General features: G+C 32.4%; 1 protein-coding gene across 18 annotated transcripts in view; it reads left to right on the forward strand.

The window, feature by feature from the left end:
• LOC126750684 (potassium voltage-gated channel subfamily H member 6) overlaps positions 1-26,483 on the forward strand; it is a 232,324-nt gene that overhangs the window by 124,201 nt on the left and 81,640 nt on the right. For 2 of the 18 annotated variants that reach the window (XM_050460380.1, XM_050460379.1), the window contains exons 2-4: positions 11,937-12,161; positions 12,220-12,429; positions 17,812-18,073. The exons of 8 other annotated variants lie outside the window; for them this stretch is intronic. In XM_050460380.1, coding sequence (XP_050316337.1) covers positions 11,950-12,161; positions 12,220-12,429; positions 17,812-18,073 — 684 coding nt within the window. In that variant the 5' untranslated portion in view covers positions 11,937-11,949. Of the gene's footprint in view, positions 1-2,837; positions 3,208-11,352; positions 11,629-11,812; positions 12,162-12,219; positions 12,430-17,811; positions 18,074-26,483 lie in introns of those variants that run through there. 8 more of the 18 variants (XM_050460373.1, XM_050460374.1, XM_050460377.1 and 5 more) reach the window with 8 other exon arrangements.

Consider the following 26,483-nt stretch of genomic DNA (forward strand, 5'->3'; position numbering starts at 1 on the left):
CAAAGAAAGTTTCCCGGTCCAGACGGACCAGAACTGGCCCGCAAGATCATGCGATTTAACGCCTTGTGACTTTTTTCTTTGGGGTTTTTTAAAATCCCTCGTAGACGCTAATAACCCAACAACAATTCCACAGTTGAAAAACGAAATTAGACGTATTATTAGCGAAATTGGGCCGCAATTATGTGAAAATGTAATTGAAAATTTCTCAAAACGAATAAGAGTCTGTCACGAAAGTCGAGGCGGCCATTTGCCAGATATTATTTTTCACATTTAATTGCAGTGTATTAGCTCTACATTAAAATATAAATAACACTCACTTTAAAATAGATTATGATTTTTATTTATCAATTAAAACGTGCGCTCTTATTGGGACACCCTATAAATAAGGAATAGAATTGGACCCAACACAGTACCTTGGGGAATACCATGATTAATATTTTCAGCAACAGATAATTTATTTTTAAATTTGACCACTTGTTTCCTGTTATGCAAATACGATTTAAACCAACTTAAAACTGTACCTCCTATCCCCATTTTTTCCATTTTATGAAGTAAAACATTGCGATTAAAACCGTCTCAAACGCTCTTCTAAAATCCAAGAATATTGCCAAAACAAAATTACCCTTATCTATTTCTATATTAAAATTATCACAGATGTTAACTATCACAGTTTCGCAAGAATGATGAAGTCTAAACCCTGACTGATTTGTTGTTAAAATATTATTTTTGTCACAGTAAGTTTGAAGTGGGGTTTTTACAGTTAATTCTAGAAGTTTATCGTAAACTGGTACAGTATTAATAGGCCTACACTCACTCGCCAGCCTTGTGCCTGAGACCTTAGGAACCGGTAAGACTGTTGAGACCTTCCACTTTTCTGGGAATTCACCATACTGAAGCGATGTATTAATTATATCTAACACACGGTTACCCACAACTTCAAACACATCTTTTTTTGAGATACTACTATCTCCTCTTTTAACATTTTTCATATTTTTTAACAGAGATCTTGTATCACTTATAGTAGTATTTTCAAATTCATCCCATACATTATAACTTAATATATTTTGAACTGTACTATTTAAGCCTAAAAATGTGGGTAAAATATCTATAATTTGTTCTATACAATTAATAAAATATTTATTAAATTTATCTGCTATTTCAAACTCATTTGTAAATGTCTGCCTCTCAAATACAAACTCATTTAGTAAAATGGAATTTTTACCCGGTAGAAGTGATTTAAGATTTTTCCAAAGCTCTGCTGAATTATTTCTATTGTTATCGATATTTTCTCGAAAATATTTATCTTTTTCTATTTTTATTTTATTAACTATTTAGTTTCTAACCCCTTTTATTTTTTCTGTATCAGATACAGAAAAAAAATAATTTTTAAGTGCAACAGTTTTCCATAAAATTGTGAAAAACCTTTTAATAGTTTTTCCTGATTTTCTCAAAAACTATTTCGAATTTTGAAAATTTTCTTTTAGCATTATATTCCTATTTAAAAATAAAACAAATCATAAAGAATAATATTTAGTCGTAAATTTCAAAATAAAGAAGTTATGAAGGATTTTTTAAAAATAGGAAAAATTTTTGGGTGAAAAATTCGAAAAGAAATTTTTTTTTCAGAAAATTGACTTTTTTTTGTAAATGGATAAATTGCCCAAAATTTTTTAAAAAATGTACCGAAAAAATCCTCCTGAAAAAATCCAAAGGGACCCCATGGGAAAATGTCCGTAATTTTCGTTTTTATTTTTTCTTCTGGAAAACTATTGGCTGGAAATAAAAATTGTTAAAACAAAAGTTCTTTAGAATGTTAATGCGCATCAGATGCAATAGAAAAATATTTTTTTTGACCAAAAAGTAGAAGAGTTACGGAAGGTTTTTGAAAAATTATATAAATTTTTAACTGAAAAATTTAATTAAAAAAAATGAGAAAATTGATTTTTGTTTATAAATTAATAAATTGCGCAAAAATCTTGTTTCAGCTATTCAGAAACTCAGGCCTTTAATTGGCCTTTGTTCTCTTCGAGCGTTATCAGAACTTTATCTTCATTCAGTGTCTGGTAACTAAATGTACTCACATTTTTTATTTTTAAATGCTTTCGTTTTAACTTTTAAATTTAGTGGGGAAAAATAGATCTTTTTGTTATAATATTAGAATAATAAAAAATGAAATAATCCTATTATGTTTGTCTTTTGGGAAACAGGAACTAAGTGCTAATATTAGGATTCCTTTTTTTGCAATTTTCTTTTTATTTTTTATTCAGTATTCGTATTAGATATTTAAGACACATGTATAAAGCAAATACATAAAAAGTGATATTTGCCAAATATGCTGGTATTGTTATATCAGCAACGATATATTTGCAATGAAGTATCCCTAGCAAAACACTAAAAAGTTTAATTTTTCAACCTGAATAAACCATTTAATTTCTGTATAACATATTGTGCTCGCACGCTTGTTTACGTCATCCAGAATTTTTAATTAAAGCGATGTTTGTTACTGTTTTTAATCACACTGGATTACTAAAATCTGCATTTAATGCCTATTTTTGGTCGAATAATAGCTTTCAAAATGCCAAAAATCCATGCTACATGTTATGCAATTGTAATTACACCTTTTACGTTAAAACAAAAAAACGTTTATAGCTTAAAATTCCTACAGGATTTATTGTCCTCATTGATTTTTTAATTAATCGTACGATGGCTATTTAGTCGACCCACTGCAGTAAAATAGCAATAATACTATAATGTGCGACATTTTTTTCTGCCCTCAGTGTGATTGCAGTAATTTTTCTGCAGGAAAACCTCGAATCCACCTGCCGCTCGCGGGTTGTAGTTTGTAACCTTGGCCGACTGTGTTCGCGTGTCTACAAAATAACTTAATATATTATGAATTTAAATTTCAGTACAATTAGTTTTATATAGCGCTCTGTGGGGGTGTATAGCGTCCCCACTTTAGCTAGTGATGTTCATTTAAGAGAAAGAAAATTGTGTTCTTGTAAATGTGTAGACTTAGCGGCGCCCAACTATAACGATTCTACTCGATCTTGTGCGTGAATTTTCGTTTTATTGGATGAGTTTTGGCAGTATACTTTCGGGATTCAAAGAATAGGGTTCTGCTAGCACTAGCAGTAACCCTATATATATAATTTTGTGATTTATAGTGCAGTTTTATTAAATAGTCATTTTGCAATAAGTAAACAAGTATGTATACGTCAAAATCATACAGATATATCACAGCAGAAAAATTAAAAAATAACGTGATACAAATCAGTGCACGCCAAATCCAGATTTAATTTTCATCAGCTAAAGCGACAGATTTTTAATTTGTATCTTGTCGCTATGCATCGCTTTTCTTCTATCAGATTTTTGAACTTGTATCATAATAATTATTTAACTGATAATTTTATTTGCATGCATTTTTCATAACATACATGCATAATCTTTAGCCCTCTATCTTTAATTATTATTTGTTTGATAATATTCAACTCTCTATCCCTGCTTTCAGTTGTTTGAGGAATCTGTAGTGCTCTATTTACATAACTATTTAAAGCTGCTACTTTATGTGAGAAAGGATGGAATGACTCATTGTGTATGATTGTTCCAGTGTGGCTAGGTTTTCTATATATCTCAAACTTATGTTTATTATTTACGTTTTTAATAAGTGAGTCTAAAAAGGTTATGGTTTTATTGATTTCCACTTCTAACATTTTGTCACTTCAAGTCACCTCTTTTTGAGCTACTACTCGTTAAATTATTTCTATGGTAAATGAGGAAATTGCACTGACAACTTGGAGAAAAATGGCCATAACTCGATTATTTATTAACTGATTTTAATGAAAATTAATTTAAATTAAACTATTTTTAATTGTTAAATAAAAACGTATTTACAAAAATTTTCGTATAGCTACTCCTTTTTGGGTAACACTCGTTAAATTATTTCAAGGGTAAAAGAGCAAATAGCACTGGCAACCTGGGCATAAACGGCTATAACTCGGTTAATTATTGACCGTTTTTAATAAATGTTAACTTAAACTATCTTTAATTCTTAAGCAAAAATCTAATTACACGATTTTTCGTAAAGTGAGGTTTTTTTGAACTACTACTCGTTAAATTATTCTTATGGTAAAAGAGGATATTACACTAGCAACCTGGACAAAAACGGGCATACCTCGGTTAATTATTAACAGATTTTAATGAAAGTTAGCTTAAATTAAACTATTTTTAATTTTTAAGCCAAAAGGTCATTACAAAAATGTTCGTAAAGTTACTTCTTTTTGAGCTACTTCTCGTTGAATTATTTTTAGAGTAAATGAGAAAATTGCACTGACAATCTGGACATAAACGGCTATAACTCGGTTAATTATTGACCGTTTTTAATAAGCTTAAATTAAACTATCTTTAATAATGAAAATTTATGAGTTTAGGCAATTTGTTTGAAAATATTCAACTCTCTATCCCTCCAAACCAAATTAATGTTTATTATTTACGTTTTTAATAAGTAAGTCTAAAAAGGTTATGGTTTTATTAATTTGCACCTTAATAAAATCATTTTTCCTATATTAGCACTAATGACGCCACAAACCACTCTGCCGAGATATAAATAAACACTTTCCTCTGAATAAATCTGGCTTAATAATACTCATAATTATTACCTTAATTGTTTACCATAGCGATATAATCATTTTCTGAACAGTCTAACGCACCGTACACCGTCTCCAAAAACGGCTTGTCCGACGCGACATTTTCTGAAGGGTTTTTCGCCAATTTCTCCTTTTACTCATCAGTGATGTTCCGTAAATCTTTGACGATGGAACTGGCACTCGCCTCGTCTCCATATCATAATATTTTCTTGGGTATTATGTCACTATTTCAGTAAATATTAAGTCCAATAACTCTTAAATACAATAATGTACTTTTTCATAGACACGGGAGCTGAAATTTTATCTATCGACATTTCGTCTATTCAATATTCTAATTAACTTTCGTTTTTATTGAAATTAAAAACTAATTAAATCATTTTTCGTTGGCTCATTTCCATATTTAACCAAATTTTTATTTTGTTTCCAAGAAGTACAATTTAAATTTTCATTTGGATAAAGGTTCAACTGTCAGGAAAAATGGATCACCTTTGCTTGGTAATCAGGGTTAGTTCCAAGAAATTGACCTGATTTTTTCCGGACAATTATTATTTGATTAAATCCAGGAATATTTTTTTAAGTGATCTTCCTTAACACATTGATGGACAGAGGGAACATAGTCGATGTTCTAAAAAAATCACATTGATATTTTAGAAACATATGAACCGATTTTTTTTATATAAGATAAAGTTTGAAAAAAACAACTTTGGACGCCATACTACCATAACAGTTGTGACCTACCAATATTACTTTCTGACTTTATGACAGGACGCATTACTGCATAAGCAGTAATTTTTTAAAGATAATTTTGGGACACTATACTGCTAGAACAGTATAAATTTCTAAAATGTTTTAACTTGGAGAAACATTTATTTGAAGAAAGATATAAAATACAACTTAAAGTAAAAACTAGTTCCTAAAGCTAAAATGGTAACTTTCAAAGCATGTCGGACATAATGCTGGTTTGTCTTCACAACCCTTACATCTGTATGAAACTTATGTCCTTTTTGAGACACTCCTTGCAGTTTAAAAAGTAGTTCTTCCTTTTATAATTCTCAGAGTGCAAGGGGATTTTTTCGGGAAAATGTGGAGTATCATTATTATCTGATTTTACTGGTGTTGTCATTTGCAGGTATTTCGAGCAATCCTCGAATAATAAAACATATTATAATTATTATGAAGCCCCTGTATCGACTAGGCAAATAGTAACGATTTAAAACTTTAGGGCTATAATCCACATAAAAATACCTTCAAAATAAGGTATTACTCGACCCCCCGTTCCATTTAAAATTTTGTCACTCCCTAGCGGGAGTGACGGCCCTCAGGGGGGCGAAACTAGCAAAAAAATTGGTTCCCCCTTGAATCAAAAATTGACGGGTCCGAAGATTTTTTCGCAAATGTTCTGAGGGACCCAAAAAAGGGTCTGTTCCGTTTTTAAATGGCCACCCTATATATGAGTTTTTCAATTTAATTCAATTAACACCTATTTCAGCATTTTTCGAAACATGTACTAGATTTTAAGAAAAATAGAAGTTTTGTAGAAAAAAGTTCCATAGAGAATTTCGTAGGGCTCTGACTTGAGTCCAATCCTATTCCTGCTTTATATCAATAAACTTGTCTTTCTTAAAGATCTCTGGACTCTTTACCATTTTTACTGACGACACCCTAATATTCTGGCAAAATTTAAAGAGACTATAGTAAACGATTCGAAACTTATTAACCCTTCATTAGTCGCGTGGATATTTGTAACGCTAAGAGTCGCGCGGATGACAGTTGTCATCCAGTTATTATTTTTCAAAAAATGATTTACAAACGAAAAGTTTAGTGGAAAAATGTTTTATTTTATAATAATGTTAGATAATATAAACTAATGAATCAACCTGATACACTGATTTTGATTTTAATAGAACTAAAATTTTATTCTAAATAAGTAACCAAAAGTACTGTACTAAATATAACTATTTACTGATTCTCAACACAACTGGTACAAATATTTTTAAGGTGGTCTCGACAGGCCCAATTATTACATTTGTAACACCATTTTCTGCTCATTTTGTTACGTTGCCTCCCACACTGATAGCACCGTCCTCGTGAACCGGTTTTATCAAGTTGTTGCACTGCCTCCTCCTGGGTCCCAACAAGTAACTTAGCTCTTCTGCGAAGCTCCCTTGCGAGGGTTTCGATGCTCGCTCTCCGTTCTATTTGTGGTTTTATTAGAGCCCAACTTGGATTTTCTAGAAATTCAGCTCTTTTGGTATTTGTTGTTGAAGCTTTACAATGGTGCCTATAGATACAGAACGAATTTATTGCTGCTATGTTCAGAAAATCATAAAACACTACCATGGGCCATAGTCTTGTACTGCGTTGCACGTTATTTTTTTTTTTGACACAATTGATCCAAAAGGTCAACCCCAACTTTTATCATATTATAAAAAGTGACCATTTCTGGCTTTTGTGCTTCGCCTGTTGAAGCATCTATGGCTCCATCAAAATGCATTGTAGATAATATTAGAACTGTTTTTTGGGGCAGTAGGATACCAGACTACAATCTTTCTGAAATCCAAAGATTGACGAATTTATTTGTCGGCTCTTGTTTGGTAAAAAGTCTTTGGGTATTTCCCTCTTATTTTGACGCAACATACATGAGGTTTACACTTTGTAGCTTTTTTGCTAAGGAAAGGCTAGAAAACCAGTTATCACCAGTAATGTTCCTATTTGTTCCTCTTACTGGTTCCACTAAACGGAAGACGATATCTTCAGCCGCATTGCTAATGCTATATGGCTCATCTGGCTGCTTGCCAACATATGGTTCTAAGTTTAGTGTGTAAGCTGTTTTCGAGTCGACAAGCGCAAAAACCTTCAAACCATATTTGGCAGGTTTACTTGGAATATATTGTCGAAATAAACATCTTCCTCGAAATGACAATAGCTGCTCGTCGACAGTAAGATATTCACTTGGACAAAAATACTTCTGAATATTTTTAATTAACAGTTCCATTATTTTTCGAACTAGTGCTAGTTTATCAAAGGCCTTTCTTTGTTCCCTATCCCGAATGTCATCAAACCTTAGACATCTCAAAAGAAATCTAAAACGCCTTTCCGACATACATAAATAATATGATTCGAGACCGTTGCCTTTTGAATTGTCCTATAATTTACTTAAATTTTTTTTAGAACAGCGTAAAGATCCAATAAGGTTTAACAAACCGATAAAAGCTCGACCCTCTAAAGCATCAGTCTCCCTAGCATCTCTTTCCCTTCCAAATTTAGCACGAACTTTCTGGATATAAATATTTGTTGATTCTAGCAATGGTCCCAATAATGTCCTCGTCCAAAAATAAATTGTAAATATCAATTTCTGATTTCAACTCGCGAGCTTCTTTTCTTGGACCTGGCAAGTGCGTTAAAATATTGCAAGCCCGTGTTCTAACATTGAGAGGAAAATTGCCTTTTCTCCACCTCGTCATTCCATCCAGACTTGACTTTCCTCGTCAGCTCCCTGTTCACTATCTGTATCATATTCGCTCTCATATACAGAATCATTATCCGATTCACTTTCGTTTTCTTCCGGTTCACTTTCATCTTCCTTCATTTCATTATACCATTGCAACCATTTCATGGGATCTTTGCTACGTTCGTCTCTTGATCTTTTTGGTTGTGACATTTTTGAAAATCTAAAAAAAACAGACTTTTTACAATTTTTACAGTAAAATATTATACACATTGTGCCAATTAGAAATTACAATAGCCAATTTTTGCGCCAATGCGTGGAACAGAGACGGGAGACTGTAGAAAGCAAGATAGAATTTTGCTTCAGCATCTATCGTATTTGTTTACATACATGCGTTCTCTGTCTAATCTCGATCTCGATATACACTGAAACTCAATTGATAGAATCCAACCGGCAAAACGTGTATATAACCCTACATTTTGTCATTGAAAATAATATACATATTTTACATAAAAAAGTATCAATTTCAAAAGAAATTAGACAATGCAAACTGCGATAATATAGTAAAAACAAATAATACTTACCAAAATCCAATTTGATAGCACTATTAGTCGCGCGGATGACCAATGTCATCCACTGTCAAATATGTGTGAAAACCCAAACAACTGTACCGAGGCGACAACAGTCAAAAACTAATAACTGATACACGTACCTAAATCACTTGTAGGACGATACATAGAAGCTCGCGTGATAAATCCTAACCAATGAAATGCAGTATTAGACTAATGAGGCGTGGATGACCAGTGTCATCCGCGCGACTAATGAAGGGTTAAAGATGTTCAGTGCTATTTGCTTTTACTTAAACTTAAATAAAACTCACATTATTGGACTTAAGTGTGATGTAGCAGAAATAATATTGGATGAAGATATTGTTCCAGATATTAGGACCACAGCTAGCGCGTAATGTTTGCTTTGCACCCAAAATATGTTATCCTATTTAAAGGTGTTTCCAATTCTCACCCTTATACCTCTTTTTATTATAGATACATTTAAAGTTTCAGGCTTTTACTGCTCTTTATAATACTCGTCAAACCTTTAATTTACCTCTACTTATACCTAGACTTATTACCTTTATTAAGAAGTTTCATATACACGAAGGTCGTAAAATGGACAGTCAATTAAGAAGTAGCCTACAATAGATTATTACCTTAAAAACGTTTGGCTTTAGACTCAGTAAAGTATTTTTTAATTTAAATTTGAATAAATTATTAAATCTATTAAAACGTATAGTTGAAGATTGTTCATATATCTTCTAAATACTTGAACGAAATTTATTTTCTTCTTCCTTTCAATAATTAAGCATATGAAATACTATACACCAAGAATACTATAAGCAAATACTAAACCTATATATTTCAATATTCTAATTACAACATTCTTTCACCAAATTTTGTAATATCATAAAATTGTCGATGCAGTAAGTTTGATCATAACTAGTATTGGAACTAACACTGCAATGATTTAATTTAAAAACAAAAAATGATAATATAGTTTATAATCAGTTTTTTTTCAATGCATTTACTTGTAAAGCAGTCTTTTCATTTTACTTTAGTGACTTGAAGTTAGTTTATTAATTGTGATTTTATTAAATTCACGTTTTCCATTGATTTATTACATATTTCTTATTTTTTAAATTAACGTTTTCCTACCCAGCACAATAAGTAATGAATGAAAATTTTCAATAAAAAATTATTTATACTAATTACAAATAATTTTTTACAATGTATAATTTGATTAAAAACCTCTAAACAAAAATAAACTTTTTATTAGATAAAAATGTTTGGTAGGCGCTATGTCGTTTCGAAACGATATTGCCACTGCTCATTTATAATACATAAATGTTCAAATAATTCATTTAGGACCAAAATTAAATTATTTTAAAATTTGGTAATGTCTGTCCCGATTTTTAAATATGAAGCATAAAAATTCAAAGATCCATATCTCATAAGCCAAAAATTCCAGCGAAAGTTTTTATACCTCCTTGAGTTGGCAGAACATCAATTTTCAAAAATTTATGGAAGATTTTTGAGTCCTATCCTTTTTTTAATGGACTTTTCAATGTCAGATATCTTATTTACTACGGGATTTACACATATAATAAATCAAGTCACTATTAAAGTGCAAATTATCAATTTTTTTCAAGCATTTGAAGTCATTTTCACTTAATTCTAAGTAATCAAAATAATTTCATATTTTTTACAGGCATTTGAAGTCGTCTACCATTTTTATCGTTGTCGAAGTCGTTTTTTTTAATGATTCCAGGCAACTGGAAGCCTTTTTTTCGATGCACTTAAACTCGTATCTTTAGTGGTTTAGCCAAAGCAATTTATCAGTCTTATTGGCATTTGAAGTTGTTTTTTATTAACTTCAGATATTTAACCATATAAAGTTGTTTTTTCTTAATTCTAAGCAGATGAAGAAACTTTCTTTTTTTAAGCATTCAAAGTTCTCACTATTTCCAGGCATTCGAGGACATTTTTTCCTAATTTTAGGCAGTTGAAGCCATTTCTCATCTCTCTCTTAGAAGTTGTTACCTGAGGCTGTTAACTAAAATTCTAATTGCCATATCTCATAAACCTAAAATCCTAATGAAATTTTTTATATCTTTTTGGATCGGCAATAATTCAGTCAACATTTTTTTATAAAATATGAATTAAGCTGATATTAATGATAAAAAAGTTATGGAAGATTTTTAATTCTATCCTCTTTTACTAGAGCAACCAAAATTGAGTGTCAAATATATCGCTTGATATGGGACTTACAGATGTAGCAAGTTTAAACAATATTGTAGTTCAAGTAATTATCTTCCTAATAAACTTCATTTAAGGATCTTCGCATGTGTGCATCTTGTGAACTCGATCAAAGATTCTAAGCCTAATGTCTTAAGCCAGAACTGATGTCACTCAAAATTCAAATCATCATATCTTAAGAAGCAAAAATCCTAATGGAATTTTTTATATCTCTTTGGATTGGCAATGTAGCCAACAATTTTTTATAAAACACTAATTACGCTAAAGTCAATAATAAAGAAGTAATGGCGGATTTTTGAGTTCAATCCTCTCTACATAGAGCATCTGAGCTTGAATATAAATTATCTGGTTTCGTATGGGGTTTAGAGATGTAACTAGTTGAATTAATATTGTAGTGCAAATAATTATCTCCCCAACAAACTTTATTTGAGGATCCTCACATTTCTAGATCACGATAAATCGACCTAAAACTCCGACACAAAATCTTAAGCCAGGACTGACGTCATCCAAAATTCAAACAGCCATATTTCAGGAGCCAAAAATCTCAAAGAGATTTTTTATGCCTCTTTGAATTGGCAAGAGGGTAGCCAACAATTTTACATAATAGATAAATTATGCTAAAATTAATAATAAAGAAGTTATGCAGGATTTTTTAGTTCGTTCCTCTCTTAATGCAACGTTCGAGGTTGTATCCTAGATTTCAGTGGTATGTAATAAAAAAAATGTAAGTTAATTACTAAAACGTGTCCTGTATTTTCTCACTGATTTTCACGAAAATTACCTGAATATCGTTTCAAACAAAAAATGCAATCGAAAATTAATAAAAGGAGAGTCAGGTTCATTTAAGTTATGCCATTAAGCTTTGCATTATTTGCCTTCAATATAAATTGAAATATATGGTCCTGAAGGTATTTAAGCATACAAATGACTGCACTATACAGCACTGTCTATAAACTATATATAACATACTCAAATATAAACTATAGGAAAGATGCATTTAATTATTATTTATGTTATTAACCGATTAACAAGCAAAGTGTAAAAAATGGTGCTGCAAGCGAACCACGGGGGCAAAAAGAAAATGGAAAGAAAGTGTTCGGGTGAGATCGCGGAAACCGCGGAAAATTTGAAAATTATCCGAAAACTTATCGCCGACTTCGAGAACCAAGCCAAACTCGAAAAGAAAACGAAAAAGAAATGTATTAGAGGCAGAATAATCAGTACCAGTGATAGTACTTTACATCATAAAGAATGCAGGTGAGTACTTGATTTATTTAATCAGATAGTCTCTTTTATGTGAATTTTTTAATTTTAGGCATCCGAAAAGGTCCCAGGTATCTCCCAAACCGTCCCATAGTCTCCGCGGGAGTCTCATGTACAAATTGAATAACACCTGGTCCGATCACGATAATATCGCGGCAACACAAAAATCCAACGGGGCCAATAACGTTTATATTAATTTTATGGAAAACTGTGATAACGAAAGCATCGAAGCCAATCAGTTTGGACAGGAGGGCAAAATAAGGTAACCGAGCAATATATCACACTAAATCTAGTGCGGCTCTTAATTTGGAAATGTGTTTTATGCATCAGAGGGCATTTTTTGATGTACAGGGTCTTTCCCCATACATTGACCCTACAGGGGTAATGCGAAAAGTTAAAAAAAAATTTAATACAAAACTAAATTTTTGAATCCGATGTCAAAAAATTTTTTTTTCGTTTAGGAACGTCAAATTTTGACAGATGATCAGTTTTTTCTTATGGAACACCTTGTATATGACTTCATAGTTAAAAAGAGCCGAATTTTCTGATTTCAAATATATATAGTTTAACTATGTTCTATTAAACCGTTTCGGAAATATCGAGCTCCAAACTTTAAAAAATTAATATATTGAAGATCTTGGTAGGCGCTGCATTGTTATTGTTTGACATTTATTAAAAAACAAATCATTCTGATGACATTGTCATTTCTTGTTTGTTGACCCATAAATGTTAAAAAATGCCCTACAGGGAAGAAGAAAAATGTGACATCGTCCGTATATTTTATAAAAATAATAATAACGCATATGCCGCCAGAGAGGAATATCGTCGAACCTTTCCTTTACGTGTCATTTCGGCAAAAAATATGTTTAAAAATATAGAACGAGCATTTTGCATCAGGAAAACTCTACGAAGAAAACGTCGGACAGTTCTTGTCGATCCAGAAGAAGAATTACATATTTTGCTATATTTCGAAGGTAGGTAAGTTTTTACTAATTTTTGAATACATTTAGATCTACGCTATCATGTTCGGGCCTTTGTTTCCCTCAAATTGCCCATCAAAAATGTTGAATTTCTTTTTAGAACACCCAAATCATTCCAGAAGATGCCAGAATTTAATTTGATCGATCGGCCAAAAAAATTTATTCAACTTTAAAAAAGTATAAATATTTCGCTTATCGAGTATTGCCTTTTCAAATTTTAAGTGTAGAGCAAAGAAATAAACGGGTGGAATGAATGAATGAATGAATGAATTGACGAAACAGTGGGCTGCCAAGGCAGTTGTGCATATAGGTCTCCTGATGGACCCGTCAGCATTTAAACATTCCGTACATGTATTTGGCACCTAGGCTCACGCCATTGGTCAATTTCAAATTCTAAGCCAATCAGGTACGAGGTGCGAAATCCGTGTACGGAATCGAAATTGGTGCCAAACACGCGTACAAAATGTAACACAGTAATGTCAGTTCGACATTGAGACAACAAACGCAAAAATACCTACCAATTATTTGTTTTAGTTAATTTCTTTTCTAGGGAAGAAAAAAGAAACAAACGAAAAGCGTAAGTGGAAATATTTGTTATGTTTATAACGTAAAATGAAAGCCTAAAAACTGACAAAATATACTTTTAAGAACAACAAATAATACATAATTACCAATAACACTAAAAATAAGAAAAAAATACATTTAGTGCAATAAGCCATGTTTAATTGAATTTGGTTGGTTAGTTATTATATTTTGTGATAGACTGTGTTTCTTCTTAGGTCTTTTTTGGACAGATTCCTTACTTGCTGGACGACCAAATGGCCTTTTCTTGCTTCCCCTTGTCATGACAATTTTCCTTCGGTTTAATAAACGTTTTAAAAACTACTTTCGTGTTCGCTATATAAAAAAATAGATATATATGACAGTAAAATAAATTATGCGCGAACTCGGAACTAATATAAAAAAGCAACTAACCTCTACCTTTTTTTAAGACGTCGGTAAAAAATTGATAATCAATATTAATGTTTTGGAAACATCGATGTATCTTACGTATTGCTATAAGGTAGAACAACAAACAAAAACATAACTAAATACTTATTTGCAAATGTAATGAGGAGTGTTATTTTTGGTACTAATCACTCTCCAGTTAGAATTTGTTAAAAAAACGTATTCTTGCATCCACTCTTTTGCATCAATCTCACTTAATAAATTTGCTCTATATTTTTCTGGTGATATTTCGAAATCTTTAAATTGAGATGGCAAATTTATTGCATCATCCATGGCGTCGAGAAATCAGTTACCTCGTGTTTACGCACCAATTTCCATTTTGTACGCGCATTTCGCACCTCGTACCTGATTGGCTTAAAATTTCAAATTGACCAATGGCGTGGGCCTAGGTGCCAAATACATGTACGGAATGTTTAAATGCGACCCGTCATGCCCCACCGGGGGTTACCAGAGCCCAACGGCCTTAGAGAAACCGATAAGGCCCTCTGGTCTGAAGGACTTAAAGTCGCTCGGTACACTGAAAGTGTTACCCAAGTATTTGAACTTGGCGCGCGTGAGTGCTGGGCACTCCCCGACTATATGGTCAACGGTTTCATCCTCCTCACAGCACCATCATCATTCCGGGTTGTCCGCAATACCGATAGTATGGAGATGGCTTCTTAAGTGCCAGTGACCGGTTAAAAGACCTGAGACATGCAAGACGTTGGACTCTGTCCAGTTGAGCACGAATTTTCGCTTTCTCCGTACATGGCCACCGAACGATAGCCCCGATAGGTATGTGAGAAGAGGTCTCACAATGCGCCAGTAGATCCAGTGGAGGATTTTAGGAGACAGACCCCAGGTATTGCCGAAAGCCCGCCTGCAGGCCCATAGCGCGCAGGTGGCCTTCTTTATTCTGGTGTCTGCATGATCGTGCCAGGAGAGTTTGGGATCCAACTTGATTCCCAGAAATCGAACTGTCCTGGAGTAATGCAGCTGCATGCCACCTAAAGATATAACAGAAAGCGTGCCAAAGTTACGTCTCCTCGTGAATAGTAGGAGCTCTGCTTTTTTGGGGTTAATCCTGAGACCCCCCGAGAGGCACCATATGTTCACCATACGTAGGGCTCTCATCATAGGGCCCTGCATTGAGACGGCGTGTTTCCCTGGGCAAAGGATTACCAGATCATCAGCGTAGGCCTGTGTGTATAGGCCAGCATTGTTTAAAAGATTAATCAGGCTGTCAACCACAAGGCACCACAAGGTACCACAAGGACTAGTGCTGGGACATTGCAATGAAACATCGAAAGATAATATCGATGCCTTTAAAACATCGGCGTTTTACTACATCGATGTTTGTATGTCGATGCATTGCATGTGTTTTTCCTGTCATATATAAATTTAACAAAATATAAAAAAAATTAACATGCACCCAATAGAAAAAAAATATATTGAAATTTCGATTTGTAAACAAAAAAATACTCCTGCCTGCGGGCAGCCCCTAGCCGCCAACGTTTCGACAATCTCGTTGTTGAGCTGGGCAGATACATGACGTTTCGAGAGCACGGCCTCTATCCAGCTAACCAAACAGGGTTCTGAGTCGCGGCTCTCGAGTGCTTGGCAGATTAATACAAAAGGGGTGTTGTCCAACGCCCTTTCAATGTCTAGAAACGCACCCAGACAGGCCTTGCCACTACCCAGAGCACCCTCCACCTTCTTAACGAGGTGGTGTAGGGCCAGGTCCGTGGATTTGCCCGCTTGATAGGCGTATTGGTGCACATGCAGTGATTTGTTGACCAGGATGCTTTCCTTAAGATATCGATCAATCAGCCTCTCCATCGCCTTCAGCATAAAACTGGTAAGGCTGATAGGTCGGTACGATTTGGGAACTGTAAAATCGCTTTTTCCGGGTTTCGGAATGAAGACGACTTTCACTTGACGCCATAACTTTGGGACGTAGCCCTGAGCAAGGGACGACCTGAATAGTCTGACTATGTGTGGGGTTAGTACTTCTAACCCATAAACGGGTGGAATTTTGTCAAGAGATGCTAGTGCTAAAAGAAGAAGATAATAACTTTTTTTTTTTAAATTTGTGGACCGACGAGTGCACCTTTACAACCGCGGGCATTTACAATCGAAAAAATGTTCGCTTTTGGTCAAGAACAAACCCCCGAATAACAAGGGAAATTAAGTTTCAAGGGCGGCAATCTCTACATGTATGGTGTGGAATTTTAAATGACCAGGTCCTATTTTTTACAACGGCAACTTGACGGAAGAGAGATACCTAGAGATGCTTACTTATCAAATTGAAGCTAAACTTGAAGATCTACCCATAAGGCAATACGAGCAGATAGTTTGGCATCAAGATGGTGCCCCACCGCATAATGTGTTACCCGTTTTGAGATTTTTAAATGAAAGATATAACCTGTGGATTGGATGAACTGGGCCAATTCGTTGGCCACTAAAGAGTCCAGACCTGACACCTCTTGATTCATTTCTGTGGGGTTACCTGCAAAATAAAGTTTACGAACAGAGAACTGAAAATGTCGAGGAGCTCATTATAGAGAGAGCGAGACAATTTATAAGGAATACAATACAAAAAATTGAGCAGGATTATATAAACTGTATTGATAATGGTGGTGGTCATATAGAGCAGTTATAGTTATAATTACGTCTAAATTAAAGTTTAACAATTGTTAAAATAATGTATCCATGTAAACAAAAAGATGCTAAATATCACCTTAGTAATAATAAATTTTCTGCATTTATTGTTTCTACTCAATTCATTTATCTTAAAAAAAAACGCCAAACAATAACAATGCAGCGCTTACCAAGATATTCAATATATTATTTTTTTAAAGTTTGGAGCCCGATATTTCCGAAACGGTTTAATAAAACACAGTTCAACTATATATATTTGAAATCAGAAAATTCGGCTCTTTTTAACTATGAAGTCATATACAGGGTGTTCCATAAGAAAAAATTGATCATCTGTCAAAATTTGACGTTTCTAAACGAAAAAAAAAAAATTTGACATCGGATTCAAAAATTTAAAGTAAAACCCCAAAAGTTTTGTATTAAAATTTAGTTTTTTAACTTTTTGCATTACCCCTGTAGGGGGGGAGGTCAATATATGGGGAAAGACCCTGTACATCAAAAAATGCCCTCTGATGCATAAAACACATTTGCAAACTGAAAAAAAAATCCACATTGATAATAAAGTTATTTAAAAAAAAATGTCATTTTATTAAACGCATTTTATTAACATCCTTAATACATTTAACTTTTATGAAATAATAATTGTATATTATTAGCATGTAATAAACCTTCTTGTTAAATGTGAGTAAAACAACTCCTCAACGCATATCACGCTCACATTTCATCCCATACTTATAGTTGAAGTTCAAGCAAAAATGTACATTTGGTGTAAACCAAAAATTAACATTTATTTTAATAATCGCGTCTTGTTTGGGTACTTTTATAGATGCGAATATAAAATACTTAATAAAAGCTTTTTAAACTAATATGTAATCCCCTTTCAAACTTAGATAATATTTTGGAATAACTAACTTCTAATAAGCCTCTTACAGGAAACTTTAAAATATAAAACAGAAAATTTGATATTATAAAGTTTGTTAAAATACTCAAAGTCAAAACCCACTCATTTTCTCTTTTAGCTACTTTACGGATAAAAATTTCGATACGTACACGAGCCATTCCGGAGGTTTGGATAATAAGCATTTAACTCAAAAATTGCCAAGTAATAGCAACAGTTTCAATCATTTTTTCTCGGAAGGCAGTAGAAAATCTCAAAGAAAGAGCATCTGGGGCACCAGGAGGCCGAGCGTGGATCCCACCACCGAATTACTCGATGAAATCAATAAATATATTGGAGATAAGAAAGAGCATCAAGAGAGAGTAAATCAGAATGTTAGAGAGGTTTGTGTAGAATAAATATGTATTTGTTTATGTATTGCAGTCTTTTATTTATTTGTTGAGCGTTACTATTGTATCTTTAATTATGCACTTCCTATAGTGTGTGTTTAAAACTAAACAGGGAATTTAATAAATTAATAATATATTCTTTTATTTCAGGTGGGTGAACTAAATTCATTTCTGAGTGAGTATGTTATTGGATTTTGTTGAATTAGAAGTGGCTATTTTTTATTTCTTTTTAAATATACTTAAACATTCAGAAAATAATTCACAATTGCTTGCTTTATATAAGACTATTTCATATAAAAATCCAGAGTTAAGATAAATCCCTAAGTCTAGTTTCCTATCAAAATCTTTTACCAATTTTCCGGCCGCTTATGCATAAAATTAAAAACTCGGAAAAATATATGAATGTTGCTTGAATTTGCCCATCAGACTATAGAAAAGACAGCACGAATACGGAGGATTAATTTTTTTTGCACATTTGTTTTGAATGCGTGAAATGTAAATTTTTCTTCCGCTTTTGTAGTTTTTTTAGATCCCATCATAATTAGCTATTTTAATCATTAATATACATGCATAAACTGGAATAGCATATCCAATTAGGTTAAGCAAATAGAGTATTCCAGTTATTATATAAGGCTCATAATTTACCATCACGCTTTCTACTTATTAACAATTCACAAGTTGCATGTGTAAGTTATTACAATAAATAATGTTATAACGAACTGCGTTTCAAGGTTGTTTCCAATGGTAGGAATTCATAAATACTCATTAGTGAAGTTTAGACATTGTTTAATGCCTTGCATGCACCGACAAAGGGCCAAACGGATTGCGGATTTTAAAATACGTGGTAAAATGGACTTATGTTCAGCGCTGATGTAAAGATGCTAAAGTTAATGAGACTCATTAAAATCTCTATGATATCAGAGTTTTAAGTCGTTTAATTCATTTAGTAGTGATGAAAAATTCTCGGTATAGAGAATTTTTTGAGCATGAAACCTTTGAACACGCTTGAATAAATTTAAAATGAAATAGGGCATTAAGAATCATGAAATTGTGCATAAAATTATGAAGGAAACAATAAGGTTTTTTATATACAGGTTGGTCCTAAAATAAATAAATGTAATATCCCGTAAATTTTTCAAAACAAAGGTAAAAACACAAAGTCACGGTTTCATCAAATCCATATAATTTTTTAAAAGCTACACGTGTTTCGCTCCTATCGGAGCATCATCAGGCCTAAAAAATACATTTGTAGACCGCTGTAGGTCGAGATGCTGTTATTTAAATAAAAAACACCCATTTCAATAAAACACGAAATATATTTTTTAAAACGACTGTTTCTAACAAAGATTAGAAGGGAACTGCCTTTATACTTTTTTAAAGATCATTTTACAAAAACTATAGAACAAAGAAATCACTGTATTATACCAAAAATAAGAGAAGTGCTGAATATTAAATACGCCGGACCCTCAGCCGAGAGTGTTTACATTATCGGCATTGGAATAAAAAAAATAATTACTGTGGCGGTCTCTTAATCGTCGGAGTCGGAAAGATTGATGTATTGATAATGGTTCTTGTGAAAAATATCTTAATGTGTGGTCATTAAGATATTTTTCACCAAAAGAACGCTTATAAAACTCATTACCTAGACCTACACAGATCACATTACAACCACAGAACACAAATATAGAGAGTTGCCTAATAAACAGACAGAAATTCTGTTAACAGCTTTATTGACGTTGTTGACAAAGACGGGGGCAACCATCTTGGGTGGCGTGAAATGTAAGCCTGATCTATTGCCAGGTATTTAAATTTGAAGTAATTTGCAGAATTACAAATGTTGAGACGAGTGATGAGATATATTTAAATAGAATTTTATTTTATTTAAAAAAAACAATATGGTTATCAGTTTAGAAATACCCACATTTAATTAAAATCGTTAATTTTAAATGTTGAGAAAAAATAAAAATATTGCATCTCAGACATCCCTCATCACTTTAATCAAGAATTAACACATCAACTAAAATATTATTTAATTTAAATTTGGTTCTCAAGACATTGCTTATATTTAAGATATTTAGCTATAGATACTTACCAAGAATTATAAATTGGCACGACAGATATCGGACCAAATTTTAAATAAAAAAAAACAAAACTAAATTGTTTTAAATATTTTATTTTAAGATGAATTAAAGTAAACATTTTTTTTGTTTCCATAAGTGTATAAAACATTATAAGAAACATGTAACAAACATACCTAAATAAAAAATTAAACATAATATATATATTTTTAACCATCTATACAATTGTAACAAAATAATATATATCCACATATTATGGAAAACAAAATATAAACTCTTATAAACACAGAAACTGAACCTCTTGAAATAAATCTGGCTTCTTATTGTAAATAAGTTAATTAATAATGACTAGATATAACACAAATACACATGTACAAGTTAATATGTATGTTTTTTCAATTTTATTTTTTTAGCATAAGCAAATAAAAACAAAATATGACTTTTTGGTTATTCACAATCGGGTAAAGATGTCACAAGTCAGTGGGGTTGTTTCCAGTAAGTATGGAACATGAAACATAACAAAACATATTAAGGCAGTATATTGTGTATACAATATATCCTAATCGGGTTAAAATTAATTATCTTAATAAGTATTTCATCTTAATGATTCAAAATATGTAAGTCTTTATTATTACTAAGTATTGATTATCACAGTAGTTGTGATCACAATTTTATTAAGGTTCTAAATAATACTTTAAAGGGTTTTATATTAGTCTATAATTTTACTTTATATTTTTTAGCTAATGACATGATTTTAATTATGGGTCAGTAAATAAAATAGAACTGTAAAAAGCATAGCATTTATTATCAAAATGTCTCAGGTAATTATAAGGTAATTATAGGTATTTTAAAAAAATAAGATATTACATACTAAAATCTTAGTATCATTAACTAAAAAGTTAAAGAAAACAAAATTATTCTGATTGTGTATCATGCGTATTAAATGAGGATATTAAAGATTTTTGTTTTTTTAAAGGCATTTTAGATTGTCATAACTTTTTCTGTTTTCTAGAATGATCAACACTTAAAGATTGTCGTTGTGGTTTTAAAGTTGGATTTGATTTCATCGTTTAAATATTTATAAACCAACCAAAACTTTTTCTTTAAATTGACTAAATGACCACGGCTATCCATAAATGTGCATAACTTAAGGTGAATTAAGTCGATTAGGGAAATCAGTTTTTGAGAAGGATATGTGTATTAACAAATAGGTGTTTCTACTCCACGAACCAGAAAAGTGTTTGGAGCAAACTCGAAAATTGGTGACATTTTTAATCGGACTTACATGACAGACAAGATTTTTGTAAGGATGGATTCAATGGAAATTAAAGAAATCTATGATTTCTGTGACCGAAGACAAGGAAAAGGAAATACTTGATATTTTCCCAGTGAAGGTTTATGAATTAAAACTGCAAAAAAAAGTTAAATTGAGAACAGTGACATAGATATGTCCAAAAAAGGATTAAATCTATAATTATATCCTGGAAAATAATAATACATCCAAGATGCACCCAAACATTATTAGAAAATACTTAGGTATGTCATAATTAAAATTTACCTCTCTCCTGCTCTATGTAGTTGCACGATGATTCGATGTTGGCACGTTTGTAAAATAATTAATCAACCCAGGACTCAAAAAAACTACAAAAAGCTATAAAATTACCTAAAAACTTTAAATTGGAAGAAAATCATGAGGCTTGGCTTGTTTTCCTCCCAAAGAGAACTTAAAAGAGACAAGACAATCGTCAAATACGACAGTTAAAATGTCCCCATATTGGTAGCCATATTGGGTGGCAGACTATTCCGCCCCGCCACATTCAACCATCATACCAGTGATTACAACTAACAACAAAAGAAAAGCTAGGTTAAGTTAACAATTCCCACCATAGATAAAAATATATGAGGAGCAGACTTTCCATATGCATTTTGTCCTTTTTTTTAAATTTTCAACCAAAGATGGCGTTGCAAACTATATACACTTTGCTACAGTATTATGCTACAAAAGACGTTCCAATTGCACTTTGTCCCATGCAAATTAAATAATGAACATACCTTGGACTTTCTATATGGTATATGTCCATTACCAGTAGATAAACTAACAGAAGTTTGTCCTTGCACCGTGGACTTATTGCCATTTGTTTGTCGTTACACTTGTTGCGGTTAGAAGTGTTGTTTATTTTGAGTACTTTCAAGTTCTTTCTTTTTTACGGAATAAATTTAAAATAATGGATTTCCCTGTGACAGGGGATCATACAGTTGGTGATACGGATCGTGGTAGTAGAAAAAGGAAATAAAAATCTTAGGTCTAAAGAGCGTAAAAGTAATGTCAGGTAAGTCTTACCTTTCCGGTACGCGGCCATTCGTATTTGCCAGCGGATCGTGTTTTCGGGCAAATAGAAAAAGTTACACGATCCTACAGTACAATAAAAACACCTACAAAATATCATGAGATATACTCCAAGAAGGGAGACGTTAGACAACTTGATAAGGACTGGGTTGTTTATGATATAAAAACCGCGTTAACCTCTTTAAAGAAGATTGAAGGGATCAGTGCGGCCAAACGGATTATTATTAAGAGATCACAAAACAACAGCAATATTTTGCTTAGGACCGAGTTATTCTACAGAAATGACGATCCATCCAAGCAATTTGAAACGTTATTAAAACGCGGAAAAAAGCTTTCGACTTTACAGCTACCTGTTGTAATGCTTCAAAATGATCTTAAAACAAAAAAACTCCAGAGCCTCTCAAAACTTTTGGTGGAACTATCAAGGGCAAATTGGATTAATGATCCTGAGTTAACATGGTTGCAACCTATTCTCTTTAATAACCATGGACAAAATGAGAATCAAGTGAACCAAGATGAAACTGAGGGTGATAATGCTAGAGAAGAAGGTGACATGCTATGTGATTGCAATAATGATGACGACGGGGACCTCTATGACATTTAAAAATATTTTGTAAATAAGATACTGATTTTATAAACCTACTTACGTTTTTTTCATATCCTTGCTATACTTATTCATGCCGCTTTGTATAGACAAACAAAATGCAATTTGTCCAAGGTTGAGAAACTAAATGCAGTATGTCCTACAGTTTTTCAAAGTTTTTTAGAATATAATCAATACCAGATTGTCTGCATATAAGTACATCAATTGCATAATTTTTGATTAATTTTTCGGGTATATCATATTTTCGATAAATTTCTTACTAGACACGTAGCCAGTGGCGGCTCCTTCTTAGGGTCAATTGGTCAATGACCCCCCTTAAATAATCTCATAAAAATCCCAATTTTATTATAAATATCTTTTATTTAAAACTTCATTGTGAATTATAAAATTCTCTAAGCAGTCTGCATTGGCAAAACAAATAAATATATTATTAACGTCGCGCCTTGCGCGCATCACAAGCCCGTGGCTGGGCCGTATTTTAAATTGTCCCTATACAGTTCTTATGGCTTATGGAGAAATGCATGTAAAATAGAACAAAGAAGGCAGATTAGCATTTCGTGGGCGGGAGTGAGAGTCACCTTTCAGTCCTATATCGCTAACGTAGTCGACGGCCCGACTGGATGAATGTTTTCAGTTTTGTTTTAAATAGTTACTGTTTGCCGCCCGCACGAAATAATTGCCTTAAAATCTGCTGGAACATTAAATTATGATGTTCCAGCAGATTTTAATTTAAATAATTATGACTGCTTGAGAAAAAGGAAACTGGTCAACCAAAACCAAATATGAATTTAAAACAAACAACAAAGGATAGGGGTAAAGATATTCAAAAATATTTTAAAGAATCAATGTACAATTTGTGTGATTGGATTTGTGGCTGCAGTGTGAGAAATTTTTTTGCTACCCGTCTTTACTATTTTCGAATGACGCTGTATGGGCGAAAAATGGAGTAATTGACATTAAGCATTTAAAAGTGAAAATTACAAAGCTTGCTTCTTCCACTACTCATATAAATTCATCAATGAGTTACGCAAGTTTAGGACGTGTTAACACAGTCTAACAGTTGAAAACTATATACTTTGGTGTTAACATAAGACAGCAACTTGATAGTGTATATCGTAAATCTGTGCATGACTTTAATGAATCGGTTTCTAAAAATAGGTATATTTTAAACAAACTAATCGGCTGTGTAAAATTTTGTGGAGTTTTCGAAATTGCATTGCGCGGTCATGACGAAAGTATCAACTCCAATAATCCTGAAATTTTTCTGGGCCTTATCGATTTTGTTTCTGAACTGGATTTAATGTTTAAAGAACATATTGAAAGGAGTACAGTATTTAAAGGCACATTAAAAACAATTCAGAACGATATTTTCGAATCAATGTTAGCCATTGTACATACTCATATAATTAAGGAGATTGGCCAGACAAATTTTGTGGCAATTCAAGTAGATGAGACCACAGACAGCTTCAATAAAACGCAGATGATTGTCATATTGCAATATGTATTAACTGATTGCACATGAAAGATTTTGGAAATTTGTTAACCCTCCAGATGCCACAGCACAACATTTAACTAATGTAATATTGGAAGAACTTCAATTATCAAAAATTAATCAAGCACCTGAAAAATTAATTGCCCAAAGTTACGATGGTGCATCAGTCATGAGCGGTAAACTGGTAGGAATATAAACAAAAATTAAAGAAATATACCCAAATGCACACTTTATTGCTAGCACTGCTATGCCCATCAACTTATCCTGCAAAAAGCGGCGAGTCAACATAAGCCGATAAAAATATTTTTTGTAAATTTATACGCATTTTCGTCCTTTTTCGACCGATCTCCAAAACGTACGATGGTTCTAGGTAGAGTGGTTTCGATAACCTGTTTATACCCTTTTTCTTATATTTTTATTTAAAATATTTACTCTAATAAAAAGGCAAAGTTAATTTTCGGCAAACGATTTAAGCATTTAAAGTTATTTTTATCCTTAATAGGGTAAATATCTCGGTAAATATTATTGAGTTTTATCTAAGTCTGTATTTTTTATCCAAAATATAAATGACAAAAAGATCTTTCAAATACTTTAAAAAATCAATAGTTTGATTTGTTTTTTTCTATTAGAGTAAACTATAAGTTTTCAAACCAAAATGACCCCCCTGAAGATTGACCCACGAGCCGCCACTGCACGTAGCAGTTTTTGCTTATTTGCCAAAATTACAAAAAATGGACAAAATGCATCTAGAAAGTCTGCTCCTGCTTAAAAAAATGTAAAATGTCACCAGTGGGGAACGATCCAGCAACCTTTAGATTCACAGGCGCGCGTCTAACCCATAGGCCACCAAGTAACATGATCAAAAATGGTAAACAATCCGAACTATACTAATATGTGTCAATATAAGTAAACAATCTTAACAATAAAAACTAAAAATATCTAAAATCGAAAAAGAACAAAAAAGAAGAAAGGACTTTTTAAGAGAGGTTGTTATAAATGAGGTGAGGTTCAAACGTGAAAATATCATTCACGCACACAAGGACAGTGCTCTTCTTAGCTTTAGTTATTTCCATTTTTTCTAACAAGTCCAGTTTTTTGCCTTTTGAGCACTCATGCAAAATATCCGCTCCCTGAGTTAAAGAAAAACCCTGTGAGGAGGCCAATAAATGATTTGCAAACGCCGATTTAGTCTCGATCATGTCAGTATCCCTATACCTGTCCACCAAACTTGTATGTTCCTTTATTCTGGTGGAAATTTTTCGCCCCGATTGCCCTATGTAAATGGCATTACAGTCATTAATTACATCTTAATCAATATACCCCTGATTTTGAATAGAAATTTGCCTTATCTATTGTACTAACTACCTCCCTTTTTAAACTGTTTGTAGTTTTAAAAGCAATTGTAAGATTTGTAGACTTGAAAAACTTTGCAAGCTGAAAAGAAATATTACCAAAAAATGACATTGATCTAAAAAAGTGACTATTTTCATTATTAAGATATAAAATAATGTATATAAAAATATGTTAATGACTTATATCTCATGAATAGTTCCTCTGATAAACAAAATTGTTGTTCGTTATCATCATTTTTATAAAGAATATTCTCAGCTACAAATAACCTTAATAAACGTTTTTCCATAAATCATTAATCCCAAATAAGTCATAAAATAATTTTCATGAAAAAAAAATTATTTCTCGAATTTAATTATCCATATTTCATAAACGGTTGATCTGACGAAAGAAATACGCTTATATTTTTACGAAGAATCTTTTTATAGACCAGTAAAACTATGGGTCCAACCCGGAACAAATTTGGGACAAGCTGAAATTGACAGGATACCTTCTCTAAGTTGTCGACAATGTTTCCTAAGAAATCGCACTAA

This window comes from Anthonomus grandis, chromosome 2 (genome assembly GCF_022605725.1).
Source record: "Anthonomus grandis grandis chromosome 2, icAntGran1.3, whole genome shotgun sequence".
NCBI lineage: Eukaryota > Metazoa > Arthropoda > Insecta > Coleoptera > Curculionidae > Anthonomus > Anthonomus grandis.